Source organism: Meles meles, chromosome 6 (assembly GCF_922984935.1).
Source record: "Meles meles chromosome 6, mMelMel3.1 paternal haplotype, whole genome shotgun sequence".
NCBI lineage: Eukaryota > Metazoa > Chordata > Mammalia > Carnivora > Mustelidae > Meles > Meles meles.
The window spans coordinates 151,843,537-151,865,160 of NC_060071.1; the positions used below are offsets into that span (position 1 = coordinate 151,843,537).

At 40.3% G+C, this 21,624-nt stretch overlaps 2 gene segments (V, D, J or C); both read right to left on the reverse strand.

The window, feature by feature from the left end:
- LOC123943474 overlaps window positions 1–21,624 on the reverse strand; it is a 1,358,446-nt gene that overhangs the window by 920,843 nt on the left and 415,979 nt on the right.
- Window positions 8,364–17,036, reverse strand: LOC123943802. The segment is given in 3 exon segments: window positions 8,364–8,374; window positions 16,454–16,777; window positions 16,881–17,036. Coding segments are annotated over 3 exon segments (372 nt in total).

A 21,624-nucleotide genomic window follows, 5' to 3' on the forward strand; every position in this document is an offset into this window, starting at 1 on the left:
TCACTGCATGGAGACATGGAGTGGTGTTAGTAATGTTCCTGCAATTCTTGTCCTTGGGAAGCACCCCTCACAACTTGCTCATAGCCCCTGGCTCACTGCCAGGAGGTGCATTCTCTCTAAGTCTCTGAGTGAGTGAGGTTATGTAGGTGGACAACATATGTCAACCATTACTGCAAAATAATATTATAATTGCATACTATTTAATGGGATTGCTCATTGCAAGATCAATTGAACCATAAGACAACTGGATCCTATCAAAGAGAGAAATAAATTAGGATTTTCTGAAATAAAACACCGGATTTCAAGTTTGAGCTTTAGCATATACAGAAGAAGGAATTTATCACACCCTCATTGCTACAAGAAAATGTGGGATGGGGTAGTTAGGATGACAGAGGAGATGGGGTCCCTAGGCTTCGATTTCTGGAACACAGCTAGGTAGTCATCTAGTCATTCTGAGCAGCCACGAAGTCAATCAGAGGTCTGAGAGAACAGAACCTGCAAGTCTTCAAATAGAAAATCGATCTCCTTTTGGAATGTAGGAGGTGCAGAGAGTTGTCTTGGGACATCTATAGCTGTGGGGTTGACATCAGGGATGGAGTCCTCATCTGGAAGCTACCACGATGCATTGTAGCAGCAGAGCACAAAATCTGAAATTTTAGAAGTGTGCTACTGTGGGGATGTGGCCAGCATAAAGGTGCTGAAGTGGCAAATTGGAGCAGAATTCCAGGGTCTGAGGTCTGCTGAGTCACAAGAAGGATGTGTGGCACCATTATGATGCAAAGATGCTAGGTGAAGAGCCTGGAACCTGGTTGAACAGTGAGTGTAAGTGCAGGCTTTCTGCTCTGATTTTCCACAAACAGTGAAGCACAATCTGACCATGTGACCTCTTTCCTGAGACCTGTGGGCAAATGGAAAAAGGAATGAGACTTTTCCCTGGAGGAAAAACATGGGTCCACATCATAGGAGTCCTTAGAAGTTTTGAAACTCAATCATGTGCTTGAGATACAGCAGCTCAGACACAGGTAGCGTGAACATGGGTTTCAGATGGAAACATTGGAGAGAAAGGGGTTAATTGCCCTTCTGTGAGGACTCACTGAAGAGTGGGGTGTATGTGAAATTTCTACCTCTGCCTAGAGAGCAGATGCCATATTCAACCTACCCATCAGTGCCATCAGAAAGCAAAACAGTGGCACCTAGTGGGGGGCAGACCTGCTTACACCAAGCCTTGTCCCCTGCTTCCAACATGTGCATTTCCATGAGGAAAAAACCCCTGAGAATTATCATCGCATGCACCTCCCACAAAACAATTCCATCTCACCAAGTTTAATGATCGTGAAATGTGGAACACTTTCAGTTCCCAGGGAAGTATGCTTACCTTTCTTTCTTTTGATTCTTAAGTTTTTTATTTTTATTTTTTATTTATATTCTGATTCATCTTTCTTTACTTTTATATACTTACTCCTTACATTTTTGTAGGTTTAATTTTTATAAATATACATACTTATTTTTTCTATTTTTACTTTTTTCACTTATATAGATCCTAGCAAACAGGATCCAACAGCACATTAAAAAGATTATCCTCCATGACCAGGTAGGATTCATTCCTGTGTGAAAAGGATGGTTCAACATTTGCAAATCAAATAATGTGATAGAACAAATAAATAAGAGAAGAGAGAAGAACCACATGGTCCTCTCAATAGATTCAGAAAAAGCACTGGACAAAATCCAGCATCCGTTCCAGATTAAAATGCTTCAAAGCATAGTGATAGAGGGAACATTCCTGAACTTCATAAAATCTATCTATGAAAGACCCACAGCAAATATCATCCTCAATGGGAAAAAGCTTGCAGCCTTCCCGTTGAGATCAGGAACACGACAAGGATGCCCACTCTCACCACTCTTGTTCAACACACTATTAGAAGTCCAGCAACAGCAATCAGACAACAAAGAGAAATAAAAGGTATCCAAATTGGCAAGGAAGAAGTCAAACTCTCTCTTTTTGCAGACGCTATGACTCTTTATATGGAAAACCCAAAAGACTCAACACCCAATCTACTAGAACTCATACAGCAATTCAGTAACGTGTCAGGATACCAAGTCAATGTACAGAAATCAATGGCTTTCTTATACACTAACAACGAAAATATAGAAAGGGAAATTAGAGAATAGATTCCATTTACTATGGCACCAAGAACCATAAGATACCTGGGAATAAACCTAATCGAAGAGGTAAAGGACCTGTACTCGAGGAACTACAGAACAATCATGAAAGAAATTGAAAAAGCCCCAAAAAGATGGAAGACCACTCCATGCTCTTGGATCGGAAGAATAAACATTGTTAAAATATGTATACTGTCTAGAGATATCATTACTTTTAATGCCACTCCGATCAAAATTTCACCGGTATTTTTCAAAGAGCTGGAGCAAATAGTCCTAAAATTTGTATGGAATCAGAAGAGACCCCGAATAGCTAAGGAAATGTTGAAATACAAAATAAAACTGGCAGCATCACGTTACCTGATTTCGAGCTTTACTACAAAGCTGTGATCACCAAGACAGCATGGTACTGGCATAAAAACAGACATATAGACCAGTGGAACAGAGTAGAGATGTGGGCAGATATGGACCCTCAACTCTATGGTCAAATAATCTTTGACAAAACAGGAAAAAAAAACCACAATGGAGAAAAGACAGTCTCTTCAATAAATGGTGCTGAGAAAACTGGACAGCTATATGTAGAAGAATAAAACTTGAACATTCTCTTACACCGTACACAAAGATAAACTCAAAATGTGTAAAAGACCTCAACATGAGACAGGAATCCATCAGAATCCTAGAGGAATCCATAGGCGGTAACCTCTTCGATATCAACCACAGCAACTTCTTTCAAGATATGTCTCCAAAGGCAAAGGAAACAAAACCGAAAATGAACTTTTGGGACTTCATCAAGATCAAAAGCTTCTGCACAGCAAAGGAAACTAACAAAACCAACAGGCAACCCACAGAATGGGAGAAGATATTTGCAAATGACAGTACAGACAAAAGATTGATATCCAGGATCTATAAAAAACTCTCAAACTCAACCCACACAAAACAGATAATCGTGTCAAAAATGGGCAGAAGATATGAACAGACACTTCTCTAGTGAAGACATAAAAATGGCTATCAGACACATGAAAAAATGTTCATCATCACTAGCCATCAGGCAGATTCAAATTAAAACCACATGGATATATCACCTAACACCAGTTAGAATGGCCAAAATGAGCAAGATAGGAAACAACGTGTGTTGGAGAGGATGTGGAGAAAGGGGTACCTTCTTACACTGTTGGTGGGAATGCAAGTTGGTGCAGCCACTTTGGAGAACAGTGTGGAGATTCCTCAAGAAATTAAAACAGAGTTTCCCTATGACACTGCAATTGCATTACTGGGTATTTACCCCAAATATACAGATGTATTGAAATGTATAGCAGCAATGGCCATGTTAGCCAAACTTTGGAAAGTACCAAGGTGCCCTTCAGCAGATGAATGAATAAGGAAGATATGGTCCATATACACTAAGGAGTATTATGCCTCCATGAGGAGGGATGAACACCCAAATTTTGTAGCAACATGGACAGGACTGGAAGAGATTATGCTGAGCGAAATGAGTCAAGCAGAAAGAGTCAAGTATCATAATGTTTCACTTATCTGTGGAGCATAACAAAGAACATGGAGGAAGATGGAGAGGAGAAGGGAGTTGAGGGAAATTGGAAGGGGAGATGAACCATGAGACACTATGGTCTCTGAAAATCACCCTGAAGTTTTTGAAGGGGCGGGGAGGTGGGAGGTTGGGGAAACAGTTGGTGGATAATAAGGAGGGCACGTTTTGCATGGAGCACTTGGTGTGGTGTAAAACAATGAATACTGTTATGGTGAAAATAAACAAACAAATAAATAAAGAAAGAAAGAAAGAAAGAAAAGAAAGTGCTCATACCACATAAGAGAAATTATCAGGGTCCATTTTCTATATTATATAAATATATTCAAGAGAAAAAGCAAGCAGATATACTTTCAACTCTTCATGGTAAACCAGAAAACAATAATCAATATAAATTAAAAGGAACATCTGAAAGATCTCTAGATGATGGCTATAATAACAATCTCCAAGAGATGAAAGATGAAAAATCAGGCATGATTTGTAATGGGTGTTGAATATTAGGGTGGTCATAACTATCTGAGAGGGGAAGAGAATTCCACATTTTCTTATGCTTCCAATTTTAGAATGTCTCTGAAGACGAGAAAAGAAGTAAAGAGAAGCTATCCTAATATCAATAGGATGCTCAAAATTTCTGAAAAATGAACGAAAGAAATATTGAACAATTCTAATGAAATATACATCTCTCTTGTCAACAATAAACACATAAGGTTTCCAAAAAGAGAAATAATCCAGTGTTATTATTCTACCACTAAATGATAAGCAAAACAGACTGTTAATCAACAAGAAATGTTCGTCATTTCTCAGTGAATAACGAATGCAATATGGACAGAACTTCATGGAGTGAGCATATTGCAAACCACAAAAATCTGGAAGCATGTCGTAATTAAATAAGTTTGATAAACTATATACAACAAAAAGATGGTCCAAGCAGATTACATAGCTTATATTCAATTCAACAGATGGCCCGTGTGCCTGACCAAATTACCTAACAGCAAAAATTGTGATTTAATAGATACTGGCAGTACTGTTGGAATTTAGTTGTTCTAAAATTTATGTAACTCTGAAGTATCAACTCTATTCTACAATTCAGTAATAATTATAAACCTCAAAGCTCTTATTTGTAAGTATCATAGAAATGTATCATCTCCCATCAACGATATAAAGAATTATAATAAATATTGAAATAAATTGGGTAATTTTAAGAAAGAGGAAGACATTATTAATTTATTTGAAAATAACTTTATAACCCCTATGAAGTGTTACTAAATATTCAACTAAATAAGATTTAAAGTGGATATTAAAAAATTGTAGGCTTTCACTGCTAGGATAAATGAGGCAGAAGAAAGAATTAGTGATATAGAAGACCAAATGACAGAGAATAAAGAAGCTGAGCAAAAGAGGGACAAACAGCTACTGGACCACGAGGGGAGAATTCGAGAGATAAGTGACACCATAAGATGAAACAACATTAGAATAATTGGGATTCCAGAAGAGGAAGAAAGAGAGAGGGGAGCAGAAGGTCTATTGGAGACAATTATTGGAGAGAATTTCCCTAATATGGCAAAGGGAACAAGCATCAAAATCCAGGAGGTGCAGAGAACCCCCCTCAAAATCAACAAGAATAGGCCCACACCCCATCACCTCATAGTAAAATTTACAAGTCTTAATGACAAAGAGAAAATCCTGAAAGCAGCCTGGGAAAAGAAGTCTATAATATACAATGGTAAAAATATTAGATTGGCAGCAGACTTATCCACATAGACCTGGCAGGCCAGAAAGAGCTGGCATGATATATTTAGAGTACAAAACGAGAAAAACATGCAGCCAAGAATACTCTATCCAGCTAGGCTATCATTGAAAATAGAAGGAGAGATAAAAAGCTTCCAGGACAAACAAAAACTGAAAGACTTTGCAAGCACCAAACCAGCTCTACAGGAAATATTGAAAGGGCCTAAAAGTAGTAGATCAGAAAGGTACAGAAACGATATACAGTAACAGTCACCTTACAGGCTAATAATGGCACTAAATTCATATCTCTCAGTAGTTACCCTGAATGTTAATGCGCTAAATGGCCCCAATCAAAAGACACAGGGTATCAGAATGGATAAAAAAAACCCCATCTATATGTTGCCTACAAGAAACTCATTTTAGGCGCAAAGACACCTATAGATTTAAAGTGAGGTGGTGGAAAACAATTTACCATGCTAATGGGCATCAGAAGAAAGCTGAGGTGGAGCCTGCGATCAGAATTATACAGGTCTGGATCTCTACAGGAGCAGAAGACGTCAGTGGCAGGTAACGCAGAGTGGGAATGTCAGACTGATATCAGAAGATAAACAAAAGGGGAAGGGAGTCACCAGAGGTGACCTATTGGAAAGTAATACCCCAATACGAGAGTGCCCTGCATCTGGGGACCAGCATTATCTTGGAGTCTGTTTGAAAGCACTCAAAAAACAAAAAGAGCAACGGATTGAGGGGGGAAATAGTGGGAATTGGGATGGTTAGGGACAGGGACCCAAGTCTCAAGACCCAGGACAGCCTCCGCTGGCACTGAGACAGAAGAGTGTGGAGGAGAAATCAGGTCTCAGTCCCTGAGCCCCCAGCACCACTGAGCCTCCAGCTCGGCCGAGAATGAGTGGGGTCCGGCCTCCATGAGGGGCTGGGAGCCTGGCCTGATGGTAATCCTGAAAGGCGCGCCTACCACACCCTACCCTGGGATAGGTGCTCATACGTGCTAGCCTGGAGTTCTGGCATCCGGAAAAACCAGACATTCCCAGCCCGGGACAGTGGGAAAATCTCAGTGTGCGATCTCTGCTTGGAACCTCTCTGGCAGTCTGGAGCTGCCCAGAGAGCCGCCGCTGCCCTGGTATTGGGTACAACGAGGAGCTCCTGCATCCCCAGGGACAGTGACTCAGAACCGACTCTGCCAGCAGCTCTTGCAGAACATTCTGAGGCTTCTCTCTGAGGGTGCATTTTGCTCTCCTCTAAAACTCCAAAAGCCATTAAAAGCTGTCAAGGCAAGAGAAAACAGATGAAAGAACATAAAAACCCCCAGAGAACAAAAGCCTGAAAAAAACAGTTTCCTCAGAGTCCACCCTCTTGAGGGGAGCGGGAGGATCTAACTCAGGGAACATCATTGTCTGAAAACCCACGTGGCAGGCCCCTCCCCCAGAAAACCAACCAGGAAGGAAGAAGAAAAAAAAAAAGACTACAAGAGAACAACCACCACTACTTCATAAATACAACTTTTATTTTTAACTCTTTACCGATATTCTGGTTATTTTTTTTTATACATACAGATAATTTTTTTTATTCGTTTATTTATTTACAGCATAACAGTGTTCATTGTTTTGGCATCACACCCAGTGCTCCAAGCAGTACTTGACCTCCCTATTACCCACCACCTGGTTCCTCAACCTCCCACCCGCCCGCCCCTTCAAAACCCTCTGGTTGTTTTTCAGAGTCCATAGTCTCTCATGGTTCATCTCCCCTTACAGTTTCCCTCAACTCCCTCTCCTCTCCATCTCCCCATGTCCTCCATGTTATTTGTTATGTTCCACAAATAAGTGAGACCATATGATACTTGACTCTCTCTGCTTGACTTATTTCGCTCAGCATAATCTCTTCCAGTCCCATCCATGTTGCTACAAAAGTTGGGTATTCATCCTTTCTGATGGAGGCATAATACTCCATTGTGTATATGTACCACATCTTCATATCCATTCATCCGTTGAAGGTCATCTTGGGTCTTTCCACAGTTTGGTGACCATAGCCATTGCTGCAATAAACATTGGGGTACAGATGGCCCTTCTTTTCACTACATCTGTATCTATGGGGTAAATACCCAGCAGTGCACTTGCAGGGTCATAGGGAAGCTCTATTCTTCATTTCTTCAGGAGTCTCCACATTGTTCTCCAAAGTGGCTGCACTAACTTGCATTCCCACCAACAGTGTAAGAGGGTTCCCCTTTCTCCACATCCTCTCCAACACACGTTTTTTCCTGTCTTGCTAATGTTGGCAATTCTAACTGGTGTCAGGTGGTATCTCAATGTAGTTTTAATTTGAATCTCTCTGATTGCTAGTGATGATGAACATTTTTTCATGTGTCTGATAGCCATTCGTATGTCTTCGTTGGAGAAGTGTCTGTTCATATCTTCTGCCCATTTTTCGATATGATTATCTGTTTTGTGTGTGTTGAGTTTGAGAAGTTCTTTATAGATCCTAGATATCAACGTTTTGTCTGTACTGTCATTTGCAAATATCTTCTCCCATTCCGTGGGTTGCCTTTTTGTTTTGTGGACTGTTTCCTTTGCTGTGCAGAAACTTTTGATCTTAATGAAGTCCCAAAAGTTCATTTTTGCTTTTGTTTCCTTGGCCTTTGGAGACATATCTTGAAAGAAGTTGCTGTCGCTGATATCGAAGAGGATACTGCCTATGTTCTCCTCTAGGATTATGATAGATTCCTATCTCACGTTGAGGTCTTTTATCCATTTCGAGTTTATCTTTGTGTATGATATAAGAGAATGGTCGAGTTTCATTCTTCTACGTATCGCTGTTCAGTTTTCCCAGCACCATTTATTGAAGAGACTGTCTTTTTTCCATTGAATATTTTTTCCTGTTTTGTCGAAGATTATTTGACCATAGAGTTGAGGGTCCATATCTGGGCTCTCCACTCTATTCCACTGGTCTATGTGTCTGTTTTTATGCCAGGACCACGCTGTCTTGGTGATCACAGCTTTGTAGTAAAGCTTGAAATCGGGTAACGTGATGCAGCCAATTCTGTTTTTGTTTTTCAACATTTCCTTAGCAATTCGGGGTCTCTTCTGATTCCATTCAAATTTTACGATTATTTGCTCCAGCTATTTGAAAAATACTGGTGGAATTTTGATCGGAATGGCATTAAAAGTACAGATTGCTCTAGGCAGTATAGACATTTTATCAATGTTTATTCTTACATACAGAAAAATTTTTAATGTATTTACCACCACACTGAGATGTCCAGTACATCAAACTCTTTAATAACCTTCTAACCTGAACTTTTAGATACATACACCTATGTTTTTCTTTTGCTTTTCTATTTTTTAATTCTTTTTTAATTTTAACTTAGTTTAGTCTGGTTTATTCTTTTTAATTTTTATATTCTACTATACATATAAACTTCAAGGTAATCCCCTTTCCCCAATCAATGCTACCCCTATAGGCAAACCAGTTTCTAATCCCCCTGTAACTTAGGAAAGTTGAGTCCCTTAACAAAAACATCAAGATCCATTCAGGAAGATCAAAATAACCTTCCTCACCCACACTGAGAATTTATAACCACTCTCCCAATTTTCCCTTCTGTCAATGTTTCTGTGAATTTGTGTTTGTCCTGATAATATATAAATCTTATACTTGGGGTTCTTTCTGATGAGGTTCTTCCTTTTTTTTTTTTTTTTTTTTTTGCTTATATATATATATTTTTTTTTTCTCTTGTCATGTACTTTTATCAGTCTTTTTGTTTGTCTGTTTTTGTTTGTATACTTCATAAATCTTACCTTGTGGCCCATTTGGGCTGAGCCTTCTCTTTTATCTTCCTTTTTTTTCCCATCTCTCTCTCTCTCTCTCTCTCTCTCTCTTTTTTCCTTTTTTTCTTTCCTTTTTTTTTCTTTCTTCTTCTCTATTTCTTTTTCTTTTCTTTTTTCTCTCATTTGGGTGGGGAATCCTGATTGCACAGATGCATTCCAGTGTGCACATTGACTGCACCACAATCGATAAGTCCAGCTGCATCTGTTAAGTCATCTCTTTCCAAAATGACTAGGAGCTGGAATACCCAACAGAAGAAAAATACAGAGGATGGGCCTTCTGCAACAGAGCTAATGGCTATCGACATAGACAATATGTCAGAAAAGGAATTCAGACTAACAATTATCCAGGCAATAGCTAGGTTGGAGAAATCCATGGATGACCAAGCAGAATTGATTAGGGCAGAACTGAAAGCCACCAGGGATGATGTTCACAATGTTAGGGAAGAACTGAAAGCCACCAGGGATGATGTTCAAAATGCTCTCAAAGAGTTCCAATCTAATCTAAATTCTCTAAAAGCTAGGGTAACTGAGACAGAAGATAGAATTAGTGATCTGTAGGTCAAATAGATAGAAAGGATCAGGAGGAAGCCTGGAACAAACAGCTCAGAAGCCACGAAAACAGAATCAGGGAAATAAACGATGCCATGAAACGTTCCAACGTCAGAATTATTGGAATCCCTGAAGGGGAGGAAAAAGAAAGAAGTCTAGAAGATATAGTGGAAGAAGTTGTCTATGAAAATTTTCCCAATCTCACGAATGGAAACAACGTTCATGTACTAGAGGCAGAGAGATTTCTCCCCAAGATTTTAGATTCTTGAAAGTCCTCACGACACCTTATAGTTAAAATGAGGAATTATGTTTCAAGAGAGACTCTCTTAAAAGCAGGTGGACAAAGAAGCTCCTTACATACAGAGGGAAGTCCATTAGAATAACGTCAGACCAGGCACCTAGGTAGCTCAGTAGGTTAAGCTGCTGCCTTCAGCTCAGGTCATGATCTCAGGGTCCTGGGATTGAGTCCCACATTGGGCTCTCTGCTCAGCAGGGAGCCTGCTTCCCTCTCTCTCTCTCTTCCTGCCTCTCTGCCTACTTGTGATCTCTCTCTCTCAAATAAAAAAAAAGAATAATGTCAGACCTGTCCACAGAGACCTGGCAAGCCAGGAAGGGCTGGCAAAGTATATTCAGAGTACTAAATGAGAAGAACATGCAGCCAAGAATACTCGATCTAGCAAGACTGACATTTAAAATGCATGGAGAGATAAAGTGTTTCCAAGACTGGCAAGGCTTAAAAGGCTGTGCAACCACCAAGCCGACACTGCAGGAAATATTAAGGGGGGTCCTATAAAAGAGAAAAAGTCCCAAGAATATCATTGAACAGAAATATAGAAACAATCTACAGACAGAAAGACTTCAAAGGTAACACGATGTCAATCACAACCTATCTCTCAATGATCACTCTCAATGTGAATGGCCTAAATGCACCCATAAAATGACACAGGGTTGCAGATTGGATAAAACGACAGGACCCATCCATATGTTGTCTACAAGAGACCCATTTTGAACCTAAGGATACACCCAGACTGAAAGTGAAGGGATGGAGAAGCATCTTTCATGCCAATGGGCCTCAAAAGAAGGCCGGGGGTAGCGATTCTCATATCAGATAAATTAGATTTTAAACTAAAGACTGTATTCAGACATACAGAAGAACACTACATAATACTTAAAGGGACTCTTCACCAAAATGATCTAACAATTATGAATATCTATGCCCCTAATATGGGATCACCCAATTACATAAGAAAACTATTAATCAAGATAAAGGGTCATATTGATATGAATACAATAATAGTAAGAGATCTTAATACACCTCTCTCAGAAATAGACAGATCATCGAAGCAGAAAATCAATAAAGAAATAGGAGCATTGAATGAAACATTGGACCAGATGGACCTCATAGACATATACAGAACATCCCACCCTAAAACAACAGAATACTCATTCTTCTCCAGTGCACATGGAACCTTCTCCAGAATAGACCACATACTGGGTCACAAAGCATGACTCAACCAATATCAAAAGACTGATATTATTCCCTGCATATTCCCAGATCACAATGCTTTGAAACTGGAACTCAATCACAAGGAAAAGTTTGGGCACAAAAACAAACACCTGGAAGCTCAAGAAAAAGTTTGGAAGGAAAACAAAAACCTGGAAGCCAAAGACAACCTTGCTTAAGAATGCTAGGATCGCACGTTTTGCATGGAGCACTGGGTGTTGTGCAAAAAGAATGAATACTGTTACGCTGAAAAAATAAATAAAATGGAAAAAAAAAGAATGCTAGGATCAACCAGGAGATCAAAGAAGACCTTAAACAATTCATGGAAACCAATGAGAATGAAGACACTTCTGTCCAAAACCTATGGGATACAGCAAAGGCGGTTCTAAGGGGGAAATACATAGACATACAAGCCTCCCTCAAAAAAAAAAGAAAATTGAAAAATCCAGAATACACCAGCTGTCTCTACACCTTAAAGAACTGGAGAATCAACAACAAATCAAATCAAATCCACACGGAAGAAGGGAAATAATCAAGATTAGAGCAGAGATCAATGAGGTAGAAACCAGAGATACAGTAGAACGTGTCAATGAAAATTGAAGCTGGTTTTTTGACGGAATCAATAAGATCAATAAACCATTGGCCACACTAATCCAAAAGAAAAGAAAGCCCAAATGAATAAAGTTATGAATGAAAAGATAGAGATCACAACCAACACCAAGGAAATAGAACAATCATCAGAAATTATTACCAACAGTTATATGCCAATAAGCTAAGCAACCTAGATGAAATGGATGCAATCATGGAAAACTATAAACTACCAAAATTGAACCAGGAAGAAATTGACAACCTGAAAAGACTGATATCTAGTAATGAGATTGAAGCAGTGATCAAAAACCTCCCAAAAAACAAGAGCCCAGGACCTGACGGATTCCCTGGGGAATTCTACCAAACTTTCCAAGAAGAAATAACACCAATTCTCCTGAAGCTGTTCCAAAAAATTGAAGCAGAAGGACAACTTCCAGACTCTTTTTATGAAGCCAGCATTACCCTGATTCCCAAACCAGGCAAAGACCCTACCAAAAAGGAGAATTTCAGACCAATATCCCTGATGAATATGGATGCTAAGATTCTCAACACGATCCTAGCAAACAGGATCCAGCAGCACATTCAAAAGATTATCCATCATGACCAGGTGGGATTCATCCCTGGGGTACAAGATTGGTTCAACATTCGCAAATCAATCAATGTGATAGAAGAAATCAATAAGAGAAGAGAGAAGAACCACATGGTCCTCTCAATTGATGGAGAAAAAGCATTTGACAAAATCCAGCATCCATTCCTGATGAAAACGCTTCAAAGTATAGGGATAGAGGTAACATTCCTGAACTTCATAAAATCTATCTATGAAAGACCCACAGCAAATATCATCCTCAATGGGAAAAAGCTTGCAGCCTTCCTGTTGAGATCAGGAGCACGAGAAGGATGCCCACTCTCACCACTCTTGTTCAACATTGTATTAGAAGTCCTAGCAATGACAATCAGACAACAAAGAGAAATAAAAGGTATCCAAATTGGCAAGGAAGAAGTCAAACTCTCTCTCTTCGCAGATGACACGATTTTTCATATGGAAAACCCCAAAGACTCCACCCCCAAACTACTAGAACTCATACAGCAATTCAGTAACGTGGCAGGATACAAAGTCAATGTACAGAAATCAGTGGCTTTCTTATACACTAACAATGGAAATACAGAAAGGGAAATTAAAGAATCGATTCCATTTACTATAGCACCAAGAACCATAAGATACCTGGGAATAAACCTAACCAAAGAGGTAAAGGATCTGTACTCGAGGAACTACAGAACACTCATGAAAGAAATTGAAGAAGACACAAAAATATGGAAGACCGTTCCATGCTTTTGGATCGGAAGAATATACATTGTTAAAATGTCTATACTCCCTAGAACAATCTATACTTTTAATGCCATTCCGATCAAAAATCCACATTATTTTTCAAAGATCTGGAGCAAATAATCCTAAAATTTGTTTGGAATCAGAAGAGACCCCGAATTGCTAAGGAAATGTTGAAAAACAAAACCAAAACTGGCCGCATCACATTACTCGATATAAAGCTTTACTACAAAGCTGTGATCACCAAGACAGTGTGGTCCTGGCATAAAAACAGACACATTGACCAGTGGAAGAGAGTGGAGAGCCCAGATATGGACCATCAACCCTATGGTCAAATAATCTTTGACAAAACAGGAAAAAATATACAATGGAAAAAGGACAGTCTTTTCAATAAATGGTGCTCAGAAAACTGGACAGCTATATGTAGAAGAATGAAACTCAACCATTCCCTTACACCGTACACAAAGATAAACTCGAAATGGATAAAAGACCTCAACATGAGACAGGAATCTATCAGAATCCTAGAGGAGAACATGGGCAGTAACCTCTTTGATATCAGCCACAGTAACTTCTTTCAAGATATGTCTCCAAAGGCCAAGGAAACAAAACCGAAAATGAACTTTTGGGACTTCATCAAGATCAAAAGCTTCTGCACAGCAAAGGAAACAGTCAACAAAACAAAGAGGCAACCCACGGAATGGGAGAAGATATTTGCAAATGACAGTACAGACAAAAGGTTGATATCCAGGATCTATAAAGAACCTCTCAAACTCAACACACACAAAACAGATAATCATATCGAAAAATGGGCAGAAGATATGAACAGACACTTCTCCAATGAAGACATACAAATGGCTATCAGACACATGAAAAAATGTTCATCATCACTAGCCATCAGGGAGATTCATATTAAAACTATATTGAGATACCACATTCCACTAGTTAGAATGGTCAACATTAGCAAGACAGGAAACAACGTGTTGGAGAGGATGTGGAGAAAGGGGAACCCTCTTGCACTGTTGGTGGGAATGCAAGTTAGTCCAGCCACTTTGGAGAACAGTGTGGAGATTCCTCAAGAAATGAAGAATAGAGCTTCCCTATGACCCTGCAATTGCCCTGCTGGGTATTTACCACAAAGATACAGATATAGTGAAAAGAAGAGCCATCTGTACCCCAATGTTTATTACAGCAATGGCCACAGTTGGCAAACTGTGTAAAGAACCAAGATGCCCTTCAACGGACTAATGGATAAGGAAGATGTGGTCCATATACAGGATGGAGTATTATGCCTCCATCAGAAAGGATGAATACCCAACTTTTGTAGCAACATGGACAGGATTGGAAGAGATTATTATGAGAATAATAAGTCAAGCAGAGAGATTCAAGTATCACATGGTCTCACTTATTTGTGGAGCATAGCAAAGAACACGGAGGACAAGGGGAGATGGAGAGGAGAAGGGAGTTGAGGGAAACTGGAAGGGGAGTTGAACCATGAGAGACTATGGACTCTGAAAAACAACCAGAGGATTTTGAAGGGGCGGAGGGGTGGGAGGTTGAGGAAACAGGTGGTAGGTAATAGGGAGGGCTTGTACAGTATGGAAAACTGGGTGTGGTGCAAAAACAATGAGCACTGTTACGCTGAAAATAAACAAATAAACAAATAATAATAATAAAAAAGAAATCAAAAATGATAAATTTTAAAATAAATAAATAAATAAATAAATGAATAAAGCAACTTATATTCAGTTAGGCACAACATAGTACATCACTAGTTTTTAATGTTCTGTTCAACAATTCACTATTTACATGTACACCCAGTGCTCACCAATCATGTTTCTTTATTGCCCATCACCGAGTTTCCCCATCCCGCCCCTCCTACCCCTTCAAAACCCTGTTTGTTCCAAAGAGAAACGTATTGATTTCTGATAACATTTATTTTTGGCTTTCTCTTTTCCTTTTGATAAATCTAGGCAGAGGATTCTCAATTTTATTGCCTTTTTTTCCTCCCAAAAACAGACCTTGCTTTTTTGTTCTGTTCTGGGTTTGTTTTTTGTTTTGTTTTTGTTTTTTTTTTTTCCATTTTATTTATTTTTTTCAGCGTAACAGTATTCATTATTTTTGCACAATACCCAGTGCTCCGTGCAAAACGTGCCCTCCCTATTACCCACCACCTGTTCCCCCAACCTCCCACCCCTGACCCTTCAAAACCTTCAGGTTGTTTTTCAGAGTCCATAGTCTCTTATGGTTCGCCTCCCCTCCCCAATGTCCATAGCCCCCTCCCCCCTCCCAATCCCACCTCCCCCCAGCAACCCCCAGTTTGTTTTGTGAGATTAAGAGTCATTTATGGTTTGTCTCCCTGTTTTGTTTTGTTTTTATATCATTTATTACTGCTCTAATCTTTACTATTTCCTTCCTTCTCCTGTATTTAGGCTTTAGTCATCATACCTTCTCAAGCTCCTTCAGGTGTAACGTTAGAGTGTTTCTTTCAGATTTCTTGCTTCTTGAGGTCTTCACGTATGCTGTTTATTTTAGTCTTAGGACCACCTTTGCTTCAGAGAAATTAGTGCAAAGTGAAATAGGTTTCATACTCATGTGTGTGTGTGTGTGTGCGTGTTTATGCATGTGTGTGTGTGTTATGTCCAGACTACACATCACAGCTGGTGCTGGTGGGGGCTCCACTGCTTTCCCATGTTGTCACTAACATTGACGATGTGAGCATTGTTTAAGACAGTGACTCCAAACCAAGACCCTTTCTTTTTTGCTTTGAATTGTTGATGACTCTGTGGCGTATCCAGCTTGAACTTTATGCTGCTTCTAGCGAGTTTGCACGTTGAGCAGGTGGACTGGTGACGCACCATGAGAGTAGCTGGGAGTCCTGAAAAGGCTCACTTGATTAGCACCGGGATATTTGTGATTCATTGGTATTTAGGGACAGCAATAAACAATGTGAGTGACTCTCTATTTTGTACATTTTAGTATAATTGTTTTCCCATTTGAACAAATTTTCAAAGTCAGAGAGTGAAGAGGTAAGCACAGAATCATGTGTGCAGAGAAGGTCCCCGAGGGAAAGTGTTTCTGGAGAGGATTCACTAGATTCTGATGGGAAACCTGCACATAACCTTCATCTGCATCTGCTCCTGGGGCTTAAAGACAGAATTGGTGAGTTGTGTGCACCCCCTGGTGGTCCAGATCCCTCCTACAGTGAGGTTTGTGTTTGGGCTCACACTGAGGGTCCCTCACTGTGTCTGTTGCACAATAATACACGGCCGTGTCCTCGGCTCTCAGGCTGTTCATCTGCAGATCCAGCGTGTTCTTGCTGTTGTCTCTGGAGATGGTGAATCGGCCCTTCACAGAGTCTGCATAGTATGTGCTTCCACTACTGCTAATATATGCGACCCACTGCAGCCCCTTCCCTGGAGCCCGGCGGACCCAGCTCATGTAGTAGCTACTGAAGGTTAATCCAGAGGCTGCACAGGAGAGTCTCAGGGACCCTCCAGGCTTCACCAGGTCTCCCCCAGACTCCACCAGCTGCACTTCACCCTGGACACCTGCAGACACAAGACATCCCAGTCAGGAATACGTCACACATCCACGGTTTCTTTCACTCATATCCACTCACGTTCTCAACGTCTCCTGTTCACCATGAATTACCTTTTAAAAGAGCAACAAGGAAAACCCAGCCAAGCACAAACTCCATGGTGAGTTGTCTGTGTCCTGTCCTGAGTTCTGATTGGAACACCTGGAATCCTGGTGCTGGGACTCCTCTCCCAGCTGTAGAGTCAGGTTTGGGCTGTTTTTAACCAGCAGATGGAGGGCCCTATTTGCATGTGCTCTGACTATATATTCAGCTTGGGATCTATGCGACCATAGAGGGCAATGACCAGAAGACTTCTGACTATCTTCGTTTTGGTTGTTTTGACCACTTTAAAAAATTGATTTTTCATTATATAACTTTCCAGATATTCACTTGGACATGTGCTACTTTCTTTTTACATATTCACACAAATGTTGTGGAATTGATGTCATGTTATGCTATAATGAGATATAAACCTACACCCAGAATTTTAGAGGATTTTTTGAGGTGTCCAAAAGCACAGACAGGGTGAGAGTGAGCCCCAGTATGTGGTCCTGTGCTTATCTCCACAGGACACACTGTCTCCATCCACCTGGAGAACAGAGTGGGCAGGCTGGCGAGGAAAGTGGAACCCCTCCTGTAATGTGAACAGGATGATTTTATTTCCTCTCTATGTTGCCCTGAAATATAGAAAACAACAGGTTTGTGTAGGTGTATTTTCTAACATTTTGATGTGTATATTTTCCTCCCTAGTCATCTCTGGGATTATTTGTAAGTTTTGGTGAGTGTCCTTGACACGGAATGAAGGGCATATAGGCAGAGTGTGTGATAGGATAAACATGGATGTCGGAATCAACATTATCAAGAGTGAACAAATCAACCCTCCATAAAACTTCCTGTATTTTCTCAGGAATTCCTCCTTCCTCTTCCCTTCTTCAACCTGTTGACACATTCCTATGGGCTCTTCTCGTGTTACTTAGACTAGTTTTAATTTTGAAGAATTTATATTGTATGTAATTTTATTTCTAGGACTTTTTTTTCTTTTTTTTTTTGCTATGCACAAATCCTTGAAAATTCAATCATTTTGCTGTCTGTAGCAAAAATCATTTATTTTAATGTTTGGCAGTTACCCAAACATTAGCATAATTCCATTTTATTTTATTTGTTAAATTATTTTTATTAACATTTATTATTTGCCCCAGGGGTACAGGTCTGTGAGTCATCAGGCTTACACATTTCACAGCACTCACCATAGCACAAACCCTCTCCAATATCCATAACCCAACCACCCTATCCCTATCCCACACCCCCCAGCAACCCTCCGTTTGTTTTGTGTGATTAGGAGTCCCTTTCAAATTCCTCATATCAGGGAGATCATATGATAATTGTCTTTCTCTGAGTGACTCATTTCACTCAGCATAATACCTTGTCGTTCCATCCACCTCTTGCAAATGGCAAGATTTCATTTCTTTTGATGGCTGCATAGTGTTCCATTGTGTATATACACCACATCTTCTTCATCCATTCATCCGTTGATGGACATCTAGGTTCTTCCCATAGTTTGGCTATTGTGGACATTGCTGCTATAAATATTTGGGTGCACATGCCACTTCAGGTCACTGTATTTGTATCTTTAGGGTAAATACCCAGCAGTGTGATTGGTGGGGCATAGCATAATAGTGCGATTGCTGGGTCATAGGTAGCTCTATTTCCAACTTTTTGAGGAACCTCCATGCTGTTTTCCAGAGTGCACCAGCTTGCATTCCCACCAACAGTGTAGGAGGGTTCTCCTTTCTCCACACCCTCACCAGCATCTGTCATTTCCTCACTCGGTTTAGCCATTCTGACTAGTGTGAGGTGGTATCTCATTGTGGTTTTGATTTGTATTTCCCTGATGCCAAGTGATGTGGAGCAATTTTTCATGTGACTATTGGCCACCTGGAGGTCTTCATTGCAGAAATGTCTGTTCATGTCTTCTGCCCATTTCTTGATTGGATTATTTGTTCTTTAGATGTTGTTTAGATGATAATGAAGTTATCAAACTTCATTATAGATTTTGAATACTACCTCAAACGCTTTTTTTTTTTTTTTTGCATTTACAACATCCCTCCCCCACACTGAGAGCTGTCACCAGAGCTGGTAGGGCTCAGGGTTTATAGAAAACTGAGCTGAGAGCCCCTCCCAAGTTCTCAGATCATAACCAGTTTCCCTGCTACAATGCTGAGGAACTCTGGAGGTTCAGGCATTTCCATTTGTCTGTGTCTCCGTGATCCTGAGACCACAAGTCCCACGTAAGATTCTGCCCCCCCGCCCCCCGCCCACGTTCACCAAAGAGCATGTTTCAAGCAGGAATTTCTCTCACTGGAGCAGATTTCTAAAGGTTCTGGCTTTGCCATCAGGGGCTATATCACTTATGTTGGCTGGATTTCTGAAGTTCCCTCCCCTGTCATATATCTTCTGACATATCTCCTTTGTTTCACTTCTTGGCCCTCCTTCCTTGAAAAAGGTGGCTCTTTTTCCATTTATAGAATTTCAGCATTTTTTCCCTTACCTCTCAGATTGAACTCATAGATGTTCCGATTGGTTAGATTGTTATCTAGCTAAATTCAGGGAAGCAGATGAAATGACATCTCCGACTCTTTTACCATCTTGCTAGATCTGTGCATTTAAGAACTCTTAATTGTACATCATAATAGCTCAGTTACAGTTTATTGAGGAGAAGAGTAAACATCACTCAAGAGCCTCACCTTCTCCTCTGGAAAGGGGTTTCATATTTTTTGGTTATACGCAGGATGTTTATTTTATATAAGGTGAAATTATGACCATGTTATTTTCTCTATATTCAGAATGAGTTTGATTTAAGAAGATGCATAATGATGCCCCCATTTATAGAAGGTTGATGTGTGATGGTGAAGTCTATTTGTCAAAGTGACTGGGTCATGGGTGCCCAGATTAAACATTGCTTCTGTGGATGCCTATAATGTTGTTCCAGAGGAGACTGGTATTTGCAACCATGGTCTCTTGGCCAGTGGGAATCATCCAATCCATTAATGTTCTGAATAGAAAAATGAAGAGGGAGGAATTTCCTCTTTCTTCATTCCTGCATGCATGATCTGGAACATGCTTGATCTGGAACAGGAACAGTCCTGTCCTTCTGCCTTGGAGACAATTACTCTTTCATATCTCCAGGTTCCCCAACTTATGCTATTTCAACAAAGCTAATATATTAGACCCATGCAGCCCTTTCCCTGGAGAGTGGAAGACCCAGCTCATCCTTTAGATACTGAAGGTGAACCCACAGGTTGAACAAGAAAGTTTCAGGGACTCCAGGGATTTCCCAAGGTCTCCTCCAGACTCCACCAACTGCACTTCACATGGACACCTGCAGACACGAGATCTCCACTCTTTCTCTCACTCATATGCAGTCACATACTCAGTGTCTCTTGTTCAACATAAATTAGCTTTTATTTTTATTTATTTTTTTTGCTTTCTTTTTTTTTGTTTGTTTGTTTATTTACAGCATAACAGTGTTCATTGTTTTGGCATCACACCCAGTGCTCCATGCAGTACGTGCCCTCCCTATTACCCACCACCTGGCTCCTCAACCTCCCACCCACCCCCCCCGCCGCCCCTTCATAACCCTCTGGTTGTTTTTCAGAGTCCATAGTCTCTCATGGTTCATCTCCCCTTCCAGTTTCCCTCAACTCACTCTCCTCTCCATCTCCCCATGTCCTCCATGTTCTTTGTTATGCTCCACAAATAAGTGAGACCATATGATACTTGACTCTCTCTGCTTGACTTATTTCGCTCAGCATAATCTCTTTCAGTCCCGTCCATGTTGCTACAAAAGTTGGGTATTCATCCTTTCTGATGGAGGCATAATACTCCATTGTGTATATGGACCACATCTTCCTTATCCATTCATCCGTTGAAGGGCATCTTGGTTCTTTCCACAGTTTGGCGACCGTAGCCATTGCTGAAGTAAACATTGGGGTACAGATGGCCCTTCTTTTCACTACATCTGTATCGTTGGGGTAAATACCCAGCAGTGCAATTGCAGGGTCATAGGGAACCTCTATTCTTAATTTCTTCAGGAATCTCCACACTTTTCTCCAAAGTGGCTGCACTAACTTGCATTCCCACCAACAGTGGAAGAGGGTTCCCCTTTCTCCACATCCTCTCCAACACACGTTGTTTCCTGTCTTGCTAATTTTGGCCATTCTAACTGGTGTCAGGTGGTATCTCAATGTAGTTTTAATTTGAATCTCCCTGATGGCTAGTGATGATGAACATTTTTTCATGTGTCTGATAGCCATTTGTATGTCTTCATTGGAGAAGTGTCTGTTCATATCTTCCGCCCATTTTTCGATATGATTATCTGTTTTGTGTGTGTTGAGTTTGAGAGGTTCTTTATAGATCCTGGATATCAACCTTTTGTCTGTACTGTCATTTGCAAATATCTTCTCCCATTCCGTGTGTTGCCTCTTTGTTTTGTTGACTGTTTCCTTTGCTGTGCAGAAGCTTTTGATCTTGATGAAGTCCCAAAAGTTCATTTTCGGTTTTGTTTCCTTGGCCTTTGGAGACATATCTTGAAAGAACACCAATTCTCTTGAAGCTGTTCCAAAAAATTGAAGCAGGAGGAAAACTTCTAGACTCTTTTTATGAAGCCAGCATTACTCTGATCCCCAAACCAGGCAAAGACCCTACCAAAAAGGAGAATTTCAGACTAATATCACTGATGAATATGGATGCAAAGATTCTCAACAAGATCCTAGCAAATAGGATCCAGCAACACATTAAAAAGATTATCCATCATGACCA